This window comes from Citrus clementina, unplaced genomic scaffold (genome assembly GCF_000493195.1).
Source record: "Citrus clementina cultivar Clemenules unplaced genomic scaffold, Citrus_clementina_v1.0 scaffold_9, whole genome shotgun sequence".
Lineage (NCBI taxonomy): Eukaryota > Viridiplantae > Streptophyta > Magnoliopsida > Sapindales > Rutaceae > Citrus > Citrus x clementina.
The window spans coordinates 2,457,208-2,469,546 of NW_006261964.1; the positions used below are offsets into that span (position 1 = coordinate 2,457,208).

Below are 12,339 nucleotides of genomic sequence, written 5' to 3' on the forward strand. Positions count from 1 at the left end.
ACTCACAGTATTTCTGAAAATAAAATTTACCACACACTTAACTATTTCTTTTCACAACTGATTATTTTATAGTACAATTAACAACAACTATTTTAAAAGGTATAATATTTCCAAACTAGCCCTTACTCAATTGTTTTTTAATGTATTTTTCATATAAATGAAAATGGCTCACAACTTGTACCAGGTATAAAGTATAAACAACTTAATCAATGGGTGACATTCGAGAATTAGTTTAAAACTTTTAACTTTCATCTAGATTCTGCATATGATATGTATTTGGTTTTTTTAATTAATTAATAAAAGTAATAATATATGCATATATAGATCAGGTTAATGTTCAATAAAGCTGGCATGTGCACACATACATTGAAAAACTGATCGTGCAACGCATGCAATGCTGCATTTTCAAAATCACCGACCACCAGTTGGATTAAATTAATCATTTTCGAATATATGGGAAACCTCCCCTAAACTATTAGGTCTTGATAATTTAGTGGCAAAGATTCCCTTAATATTAAGAGCGATGATAGAGCCACAAACGCTTATACAAACCGATGTGGTATTAATTTATTGGTTGAATGAAAATATAAAATAAAAAAAATAAATCATGTGGGTTAAAAGATATTTAATTCAACCAATTTTATTATGCTACATCGGTTTTTATAAGATAAATTTATACAAGAGTTTGTGGTTGTATCATTACTCTAATATTAAAACCCTCTATTAGGGAGAATCAATGTTTGGAAGGCGCTAGTTTGTTTGGGGTACAAACGTAAATGTGCATTGAATTTGAACTATAATAACAATTCTTTTAAATTATTTTTGCCTTTATAATATGATTCATCGTTGTATATATATATATTTTTTATTCAAAGCTATATTGGTCTTTTACTACACTTCATGCATTAATCTTGACAAATTTTGAAATCTTTTTAATGCTTCAGGGTCAGTTAACAACACTTAAAGTGCGTTTGGGAGTGATATATTATAATTAGTCTGCCAAGTTTTTGGTAACACCTTACAGTTTTTTCCTCAATTCTACTCTACAGCTATAACTTTTATTCTATAACAGCTGCAACTTAAAAGTTATAATACCTCACTCCCAAACGTACTCTTAACAATCTATTATATATATAACGGCAATAGCCAGCGGTGGAGCTTTTTGATATTTAAAGACAACTTTGCGACCAAAGTGTCGCAACCCCATAGTCCAGGGAGGTTTATGAAAAATAACCCAATATTTTGCAGATGTCAGTAAATGCGGGGATTCGTATCCGGTATCCTCCCCAAATGCCACATTTATCGGGTACTACAAATTTACATCTATATTAATTTATGGTATATTAGACGATATATTTTAAAATTTTTCCCAAAAAACGAGTACAATAAACTATTGGCCATTATATTAATTAATGGATGCTCGTGTTAGATTTATTGAAACTAAAATAATAATAAATGCATACATTAATTAATCATTTAGCTGAGGTGCTTAGCTGGTCAAGTCCTTAATGGTTGCCTCGAATTTCAGTGTCTTCCAATTCTATATAAACCCTTGAGTACCTTGCTCATCTCCATCACAAACTCAGGAACAATCTCTTCTACCTCCAGTGCAGCAAAAATATATCCATTTCTTTCTCTTTAAGCTAATAAATTATTATCAACATGGGTGTCACTCGCTTTGAGAGAGAGTATCCGGCTGCTGTTGGTGCATCAAGAATGTTCAAGGCTTTTGTTGACTCTCCCAATTTGTTGCCGAAGGCCACACCGCAAGCATTCAAGAGCATCGAGGTTCTCGAAGGAGATGGAGGCGTTGGCACTGTCACGCTGTGGACCTTTCCTGATGGTAATTAAGGACCTTGTCGAATGGGGGGTCATCTTTACGTTCATAATATTAATATTAATATGAATATAGAGCATTGCATTGCGCTTGTAATTAATCAAGTATATTAATTAGTTCGTTTCTTAATAAATGTGACTGACACAGGTGGTCATTACAAGCAAGTGAAGCAAAGAATCGACGCACTTGACAATGACAATTTCACATGCAAGTACACCATGTACGACGGAGATGGGATCTTGGCAGTTGCAGAGAAAGGGGTGTACGATGTTAAGATCGAGGCTTCTGGCAATGGCGGATGCGTTTACAAGTTTGCCGCGGAGGTCTACGTGAAGGATGGTGAAGAGCTCAAAGAAGAGCACGTCAAGGACGCCGAAGAGAGAGGATCGGGATTGTACAAGGTCCTGGAAGCCTATCTAGTGGCCAACCCTGATCTCTACGCCTAAATTAATTAATCAATCATCACCATGCTTTGGCTTTTCCAGTTTCGATCGTTTGCTGCTTGCTATTTGAATAAGTTTCGGTGACAGTGTCATTGTAAGCTTTTAACTTGATTTGTAGTGTTGGCTCAGCTTTGGTCGAAGCTTGAATTTTTTTTTTTATTTGTCTGTTTGTTCAATAATTGTGTGTGGGCAGTTAATGGCCAGTACCTGCTCGATGTATATCGATCATGTGGGTACGATTCCCATTTCGAATTTATAAATGCATGAGAAGTTTTTTTTTTCCCCCTATTTTTTTCTTATTACTAATTCATCACAGTTTTTAGCAAATCACATAAAAGTGAATAAAAATAATCAGTAATACATCACCACGGGGGCAAATATAAGGCCAAATTTATGAATGAGTATGACTCATACTCATCACCCACAATGAGATTTGAGATCATCTAATTGGAATGACTTAACGAAAATTATCCAAACTAAGTAGTTTCCTCATCTAATAATTAAAAACGGCGGTCAAAAACATATATTAAGTTTGGACTTGCTCTCCCTGGACTAAACCTCTGGCTATATCTCTTGATATGTATAATAATATGTTTCAACTTAATGCCGTTCGTGCATGCATGTACAAATTAATTTAAGGGTGTCTTTGAAAGCATTTCTCTTGTAGATATGGATATGAAAGCATGTACATGTATAAGTTTAAGATAATTATTGATGTCGAATGATACAATAAATTATATACACACACACAATTTGCATTCAAAGGAAAGGAAGTATATACATATTTGGGTGGAAGAAGCAAAGAAGTAAGCCTATTAGTTTACATTTTTTTTTTCTAATGTCAAATATTAATAGTGCACGTCTTTGATGTCATTTCCCAGGAGGATGAACACGGACTTTTTCTACCCGTTTCTAAAGTATGATGAAAACTGCATCTGAAAAGGATATATATGGATAGGATCAAGCAATCCCTTGTTTAATTATCTGACCAAATAATAATAATAATATATTTAATTTGGAGTTGTTGACTTTTTTATTTTGGATCAAGCAATCCCTTGTTTATGTGACCCAAAAAAAAAAAATCATTCTTATTTTTTTATTATTTGGAGTTGTCCAGAAAATCTCAAATAGATCAACTGGACCTTCCTATGCAGATATTCAATATACATATACTATCATAATTGCGAAATATAACACTAATTAGGGCAAATGAGAAAAAAAATTTATGAACACAAGTATGTTTTTATTAAAAGGAATTATTAGAATTGTACTACGGGGCAGGGCTGCCCTCAGACCAAAGGATGCTATTGCGCTCCCCAAGGAGTTTGACAAAATCCCTGAATTTTTAAATTAAAAAAATGTAATTTAGGTGTAAAATTTCTATTTTGACCTGTACACTTCTTCCACAATGTATTGAAGAATGATATACATCCGATTAATGAGCCCCATTTCAACCCCATCAAAACAAAATTTTGAGAGGTAAATTTACCATTAATTTGAAATTCTTCGCAACTTATTGAATTGTTTAATTTTTATAAACTCTTGTGTGAGATTAGATTGAATTCTCTATCATTACTCTTTTTTTTAAACATTAAAATGGTCCTATTAATGCCACACATATATTGAAATAAGAAACCTCTTATTGTAAAATTACTCGCCCTCTCTACAAGTAAGAGTATAGGATATCAAGACTTCCTCGTAAGTCTTAATTAATTAAAATCACTTACCAAAATAGAATAAAAATTTGGCGACAATTAATTCAATCTTGAAAAGCTTGGATTAGAGAGGAAGGCCACGACCTTCCGAAGAGTAAAAGCAAACCATATCCTACCTTTAGCACACCATTAATATTACGTAGAAGCAACCTTTAATCCAATATTTCTCTATTCCCTGCTTGCCAATAAAACTCATGCCCACTTGCCAATCCCCCAGTATCTCTCTCACTTCTTTTTATATCATCCCTATAAATACTTCTCAATATCTGTTGCAAGAAACACAAGAAGTAAGACTAGAAAACGAAAACACCTTTTCACAGCCAAAAAGCACTCACAACAATGGTGGCCAAAGATAATTCCATGACAGGCAAAACATTATCAGGACTCGGCAACCTCCTCAGGCTCCTTCCAACAGGAACTGTCTTCGTGTATCAATTCCTCAATCCTGTCTTATCCAACAACGGCAAGTGCAGCACCGTTAACAAGTACTTAACAAGCTTTTTAATAGGCCTCTGCGGCTTGTCTTGCGGGTTCTCTTGCTTTACTGACAGCTACAAGGGAAGCGATGGAATAACTCGTTACGGAATCGCCACGCTAAAGGGTCTTTGGCCGTCTTCTCGTTCTGATTCAGCCTCAGTCGATTTGTCGAGTTACAAGATTAGGGTTGGTGATTTTGCTCACGCTTTCTTTTCCATGATTGTGTTTGCGGTTGTGTCGCTTTTGGATGGGAATACAGTCCAGTGCTTTTATCCTTCTTTTGAGTCTACTCAGAAGGCTCTGCTAATGGTGTTGCCTCCGGCTATTGGTGCAGTTTCTAGTGTCATCTTCGTGCTTTTTCCCAACAAACGCCATGGAATTGGGTACCCTGCTTCAAGTGATTCATCGGATAGTAAATCTTAGATGCTCGCTTGGAAAAGAAAAAATGAAGATGATGTTCTCTCTTCTTTAATTGTTACACTATTTTCCGAGAAAATTTGGCTTATTCAAATTTCAAAGCTTGTGTGAAAATTTGCCATCTCTTGTGATTATGTATTAAGCTGCATATTTGTGTATTAATTATTGAATGTTTAAGCTAAATTAAGATTCAAATGTTTGTCAAGTACATATTGATTATTTCTTTCTCGAGTCAATAGTATTTATATATGCTTGCACGCAACATAATTTAGTTAATTCAGTTTTGATCATTTCAATCTATCTACAGTGCAACCATAGGAAAATATATAATAAGCGGTTTGACATTGTATTTCATAAATCATAAGTTTAAAATATTGAATTGTCTAGTGAAACTAAATATGTATGTACTTAATGTTAAGACTCATATATATATATATATATATAAAATTTAACATCAATTAACTAATTAATGTTGAGCACTTGCGTATCAACGTAAAATGTCAGGTCAATTAATGATGACTTTTCTATCATTTTATGTTTTAGAGCCAAGTCTTGTATTTTCGTATTCACCAAGTGCAAACTCTAACTTAAATTTCAATTTCTTACCCAATCTCTGGATATAGGAACTGTTGTCTCGCTCTATATATACACCAGTTGAGACCTATTGTTTTTATTACTAACATTGGACGGAAGAAAAAAGACCATTTTTTTTAATACAATCTCTTTCTTATATACATAAATTTAAATAAAACTCAATGTAGCATTTATATATTGTTATAAAATCTATCATCATTTTTTCTTCAAGACAACATCGTTGAAGGGTTTTATTTAATTCTCGCTTACATTTTTTACGAACAAAATGGAGAACAAAGCAATTCGGGAAAAAAAAGGGAAAACAAAAGATCGAATCAATTAAAAGGGTTTGAGTACATAATTCTTACTACTCTTCTGAAATGGGAAAATAAACTTGCTGGTAGATTATATTTTCAATCTTAATGCACGTTACTCTCCTAATTAATAATCTTTTTTTCTTAATATATAGAGATTTAGTCTTGATGTGTGTCATTATTCAACCTAATTAAAATCTCTTCTCAATCACATATCCGTGATTAGGCGATCATTCATAAGAAGTTAACGAAACGAAAATGAAATAATTGACTGAAGAGCCACATAATTAACTGCAAATAAAGTATGTCATTGCATGCCTGATATAATTTGGAATATGTCTAATTTTCCTTTTTTTTTTCTCCCAAAGGATGGCCCGTATAGGTAAAAAATCCTCGTTGTTGTAGTTTTTCTAATTCCTAGCTTACGCGAGAGAACTAAATTATTTTACGAAAGCAATTCTTTCTTCTACGTGCAGAGAAATTCATGAACCAAACCGTACACTCAAAATTTTCAGACCTCCTCAAACAATGAACCAAACCGTGCACTCGAAATTTTCAGACCTCCTCAAGCAACTTCCAATAGGAACAGTCTTCATGTTCCGCAGTTGCCAAACCATCAACAAGTAATCAACAACCTTGCTGTTGTGCTTTTGTGGCTGTTCTTGCTTTCTCTCTTGCTTCACTTACAGTTACAGAGATACCGACACTTGGGTTCAGTGAACTTATGGCTTTACAAGCCGCGATGTGCTGACTTTGTTCATGCTTTCTTGTAAGTCTTTGACTCTTTTTATATCCCTCAACGTTCAAGTGTCTTTTATCCCTCGTTTCAAACGGTTTGGTTTGTGAAATGGTTTGCCTCTTGTTGTTGGTTTTCTTTGCTGTGCGTCTGCCTGTTTCCCTAGCTAACACGCGCCATGGAATTGGTTATCTTCGGAGTGACGACACTATACTTTGATCGGATGATTTGACTGAGAGGTTTCGGATAGTTTAGTTTTATATCTCTTCTTTTTCAGTGTCATGTTGGTTAAATAATTGCAACCTTCTTCCTAATTTGATCTTGATTTGGTTGATGAATTTTATTGTTTGTCAATTAGCATATCTTGAGTTGTTTTTTTTTTTTTTTTTTTTCTGAACCACGAGTTGGTCCTGAGTGAGCCTTAACTGTGGGAGGCACCTTTAAACTATTTTACAAATATATAGATATTGACGAATTATCATGATTAAATTAATTATGACGAAACACGATATAGCTCACACATCAATAACTTCGAAGCATTCTTTGAGATTATAATGTGTATTACTATACCATATCAGTGAGGCTTAATTTGTATGTCTAGACAAATTAAAAAAAAATTGACGAGTAAAAATAATATTAACATCCCATCAAACTCTTTTTTTTTTTTTTGAGTGGTAATATATTATTTTATTTCTGAAATGTAACAAGATAAAAATTGCAGAACATCCTGCATACAAGAGAACTAGAACAACAGAAAGTAAATTTAGCTAATGCATCCACTACCTTATTACAATTCTTCAGATGTGATCAAATCGAAAATCTTGTTTTGGCAACATCCCCTCAAACTTATGACGGGAAAGTGGACGTACTCTCGAGTTTGGTGACATGTGATAACTGGGTTTTAGAAAGAAAGAAAAAAAAGAATCATGTACTTATATTTAATATCTTCATGGTTAACAATGAAACTAAAATTACGTACTTATAATATTCAGCTTGATATCATTTTACCAAGAGGACGTTGGCTTAACCAACTAAAACAAAAAAGTTGATTTGAGGATAATGGCTGCCTTATTATATTTGAGGTGTTCAACAGTACGATGGAGGAGATTAGGTAGGTGAGTTAGTGTTTAATAAAAAGGGAGAGAAGATGAGATGAAAATGAAGATGATCACCACCAAACTTTAGCTAAATGAGTCCTGCAAAATAGAGTCAAAACTAGCATTAGAGATAGAATTGGCGGTGGCCGGCGACTACATCTGATGTCAAGTTAGATTTTGAGTGATAAGTGGTGGCCTAAAGGTTAAACTGGACCTTTGAGCTGCCAACAATGATGAATATACTCTAATGAAGAAGATGGGTGAGTAATTTTTGAGTAATGAAAATTGGTTACTGTTTGAGAGAAACCTTTGAGCTTTTGTGGATTATGCCTGAGGGTTATTTTGGTAATTTCAGATACGTGGCACTTAATTAGTGGTTAAGGGGGGGCATTGGTGTAATTAGCTTTGGGTCCTAAGATGGTAACATTCATAAGTTTGGAAGGTAAGAAAACATTTGAACACCTTTTTGCCTCCAAGATGAGGCACGCTGCAGTCTCTTCAGCCTGTGGTCCTACTACTTTTTAGGGTGTTACAAAGGGTGGTTAACGTGGCATACTTTCATTACCCAACCAAAGAATCTCCTTTCCGACTAACCTCTTTTTATTAGCCAAAAGGAGATATTTTTTATTTCTCATACGATAGCGTGTACTATTCACGTGCGGCCTCTAACCACCAAAAATCTAGAATTTGAGAATGCCATTTGATATTGCATGTTTTATTGAAACTGTCCTTTCCTTAAGGGAGCTTACCTCCTAGTCCCTATGAGCTACCTTATACTTTAGTCAAAAGAAATACCTCTGCTTGGTTAACTCATCTTACCATGCGTGACTATGTTATTGGTCCACGTTTGCACCCATATTTCCCCAAATATGTACATTAATACAGAACAATCAATGCTTATTTATTTGACCAATTTGTTGAGATATTAACAATTCCTTTGTGGTAAATTAAAAATAATATATATGGGATTAAAGTCTCATTCTCTGCACAAGAAAATAATAACATTTAGCAGCAGTGGAGGAAGAGGAAATATGTGAAAACGTGGACCAATAACATAGTGAGTAAAGTGTGTAAGTAGACGTAATCTTGAGTTTGGTGAGATGTAAATTGTAATATCTAAGATTCAGAAAGAAAGAGAGAAAACAAATCATGTACTTATATCTAATTTCTTCATGGATAGTGAAACTAAAATTATGTACTTATAATATTCGGGTTTGATATCATTTTATCAAGAGGATGAACATATCAAAATACTAAATTGGTTTAAAAGAAAGATGAAAGCTGAGACCGAAAGGATAAATACTTAATACACAACAATCAATGCCTTATTTATCGGACCAATTTGTTGAGAAACTAAAAATATGACATTTAGCAGCAGGGGTGAAAGAGGAACGATGTGAAGAGTTAGAGATTTAAATGAAATTTTATCTATTTTATTTTACCTTAGTTTATAGCTTTTCCATCATGACTCTGTCGAATCAAAATCTTATTTTTGCCTGGTCTGGGAAGTTAAAAGATTTTTCACAAATTACAAATGGAAAAACTACTCTTTAACGTAATCTTCCTTGATGGTTTTTTCTTATTGCACATTATTTTGCTCAATAGTGGAGTCTAGTTGCGTGTCATTGTTCTCCTAATTGAGATCACTTTACTCAATTATACTCTTACCTACTTCCACTATAAATTTGATTACGGATCTTTGTTAAAGCCCTATCATCAAGCATTTATCTTATAATCTTTAACAACGAACAAAAGATTTTCTTTTTTTTAAGATATTGTGGGCTTTTAGTTGCATTGCGATCGGAAGTTGAAGAAAATGAAAATGACACATTTGACTGATGACTGATCGATGGCACAATTGAATAACATTTGTATGTCATTCATGACACATGGTAACTAAAAATTTAGGCAGGCTCCATTGTAAAATGGAAGCTTTAGTTGTTAAAACAATTGGTGGTCTACTAATATTAGGACATATGTTAGCAAACTGCTATGTAGCTAGTTTGGTGGGCTGTGGTTAAGTGTCCCTGTTGTTAATATTAAAAGATGTAAACATTACCCATGTCAAAGATCTAAATTTTTATATAAAGTTAGTAGCTGTTGTTAATATTAAAAGATATATATAAACATTACTCAGGAGTCAGGTCAAAGATATAAACTTTTATATAAAGTTAGTAGCAGTGGAGTCTCCCGTAAAGTTAAGACATATTCATGTCATAAATAAATAGGGGATTTACCGGCAATGTAATTGTACAAATGCTCCATGAATTCATATGAAAACTTTGCCTAAGCAATTTTTTTGTTTAATTTCCATACACCTACCGTGGAACAAGGGTTGGTCAGTCTTATAACCTTTTGTTTCGGTCTTTGAAGCAGCCTAAACGCGTTCTCACTCACTTTTGTAATATCAACTTTGACTATGTGGTGATCGGATGTGCCTTTGGATGAGATGACAGAGTATGAGCCCGGAACAAACTTGTACGGTGAATCCGGTGATGCCAAAATGTAGTCCACACGCGTGCCGTACTTGCATGTTCCCTGCACATCTGGTCGAACAAAGTCCGTATTCAATCTTAACATCCGACAACAAGTAAATTTGCTACACTGATTTAGGAAGAAATTTAATTAGGGGGAAAAGATCATTTACTTTGGCCTTTGGCAATAATGACTACTGGCTCACATTCCCCTGCAAATTCCTTTGAATCGACGTACTCTATTCCCTTCAGAAGCTTCATCACTTCAACCCTTGGGGTTGGCTTTCCTATGTCCTCATAATACTGAAAATCATTAAGAAGAAGAGACATGGATTTACTTTTGTATGCGGTTGGTAAATTTTGTTATGACTCTTCAGAGGAGAAAATTGAAAAGGTTGAAATTTTACCTTCACAATGTCCATCCATCTTTCGGCTGAGTAATCTGATCCATCTAAAGAATTTAAACCTCCGGCCAAGATGTGGGGAGAGTCATTTGATTGGATTATTGCACAAATTTGCTTCATCCTCCACTTCTCATTTAGATGGTCAAGTTGGGTGCAGTCCACATTTACTTCTCCTGCCCATGGCACATCAACCGTGGCCTTTAGCACATTCCTGCATCACACACAACAGGGTTGTGGGATATGCTAAGCAAATGTAATTTGATGAGGAGTTACAAATAAAGATATCCACTAGTACCTGAAATCCTTATCGTCGGCAATTTTTTGAACTTTCCATCTCTTAATAGGCCATTTTGACAAGATGGCATTTCCATACTCTGGAGCCCAGCTCTCAGCAAACACATACTTCATTCCCAAAGCAGCAGCCAAATCAGATAAAGGCTTCATATCGTTCTCTTCCTCTGCCTTGACATCTTGCAAGGACAAAATATCAGCATCCACCTCTCTAAGCACTTCTGCGATGCTTCTACTGCATTTTGCGCTTTCTTCCATCCAAGTCATCATACTAGTAGGAAGGCACACAGGGGACCTCATCAAAACATTACTGTTTGCTAATGAGATCTCATTATCAGGAAGATTAATTGAAACCTTCAACTTTGATCTCGAGACCGTCTTTTGCTTGGAGAGATGCTCCGGACTAGTTAATGAAGTATGCAAAGGAGATTGCTTCAATATGCTCTTGGGACAATAACTTGCAGCTTTGGCCTGATTGTTCATCTCCACTGGACTCTTTAATGCGAGACAACCCTCCTTTTCATTCCTATACAGAGCTAACTCCTCAGTGCTTGAAATGGCAGGAGCAAGTGAGAACATGGCAACGTTGAATGTGGCAATTCGTATTGGTATTTTCGAGTTAGAACAACCCAATTTGCCATGCAAATGAACAGGGGATTTCTTGACGCTGGGGTCTCCTTTTGGCAGACCTTTTGAGTTCAACTTCCCAAATCTCCTGATGATAACTTTGTTCCTTGGACGCCTCCGTATCAGACATTGTATTCTCGAGCAAAAGCGCCACAATTTCCTTTTGAGGGCCCTTAAAACACGAGATGTCTGGCTGTTACAATATATAGCTTGAACCATTCTCATTTTCATTCTTCTGGGCAATGAGAAGTTTTAGGACTCACCAGTTTTGAGCTCCGATTAGCTTAGTCCAGAATTTCCTGCTTTTAAGGGCAGGACAAAAATATTGGTGAGAATTGGTAATGTCAAATTGTCAATAGAGAGAGAAAAGTAGTTATAGAGACAAAAATTGATCCCAACTGCTCCATTGGAGGTTGACAAAGTGGCAATATTGTTGAGCTCCTTTTCCTACACGCGAAAAATAACACCAACTGCTACAAATGCAAAGATTATTGCTAATATTTATTTAAATCCACAAACAGGAAAATAAGAAGCTAGGCTTCTGTCTCCAACACTATGATTAAACGATTATCAGTGAAATACATTTACAAAGAAATACAGCTGGAGTTCACTTTTCCACAGTAGGTCTAAATGCTAGCCTCAAGAATTTCATCAGTACTTTGTTGACTATCAATTGGAAATGTGGAAATGGTCCAGACTTTGGTTCTCGTGTGATTGGATGGATACATGAAGCACTTAATAAACAAATGATTGATTCCTTAAGTAGAATATAATCCATAATGCAAAAATGAAAGCCCAACTACAGGTACACAATAGTCAAAATGACAGTAATTGAGTATAATGATTTCTTGCTTTCGTATGTTACATGGTTGAAAGTAAGTGTCTGGAGTCCTAGTGCAAGTTGGAACAAGACATCAGTACTAAGCGAAGAAAC

The 12,339-nt window shown here is 34.9% G+C and overlaps 3 protein-coding genes across 3 annotated transcripts; 2 read left to right on the top strand and 1 right to left on the bottom strand.

The window, feature by feature from the left end:
* Nucleotides 1-1,662: 1,662 nt before the first annotated feature.
* On the top strand, nucleotides 1,663-2,283 carry LOC18032304 (major allergen Pru ar 1). The gene is made up of 2 exons (XM_006419680.2): nucleotides 1,663-1,843; nucleotides 1,985-2,283. The coding sequence occupies exons 1-2, from the start codon at nucleotides 1,663-1,665 to the stop codon at nucleotides 2,281-2,283; spliced, it is 480 nt and encodes a 159-aa protein (XP_006419743.1).
* Nucleotides 2,284-4,229: 1,946 nt separating this feature from the next.
* On the top strand, nucleotides 4,230-5,030 carry LOC18032302 (protein DMP2). Its single transcript, XM_006419681.2, has one exon. The coding sequence runs from the start codon at nucleotides 4,335-4,337 to the stop codon at nucleotides 4,893-4,895; it is 561 nt and encodes a 186-aa protein (XP_006419744.1). The 5' UTR covers nucleotides 4,230-4,334; the 3' UTR covers nucleotides 4,896-5,030.
* A 4,812-nt stretch (nucleotides 5,031-9,842) lies between these two features.
* Nucleotides 9,843-11,653, bottom strand: LOC18032301. Its single transcript, XM_006419682.2, has 4 exons — nucleotides 10,783-11,653; nucleotides 10,491-10,698; nucleotides 10,257-10,386; nucleotides 9,843-10,155 (listed from the first exon to the last, which is right to left on the bottom strand). Exons 1-4 carry the CDS (start codon nucleotides 11,634-11,636, stop codon nucleotides 9,896-9,898), a joined length of 1,452 nt encoding a protein of 483 aa, XP_006419745.2. The 5' UTR covers nucleotides 11,637-11,653; the 3' UTR covers nucleotides 9,843-9,895.
* Between the last annotated feature and the right edge of the window lie 686 nt (nucleotides 11,654-12,339).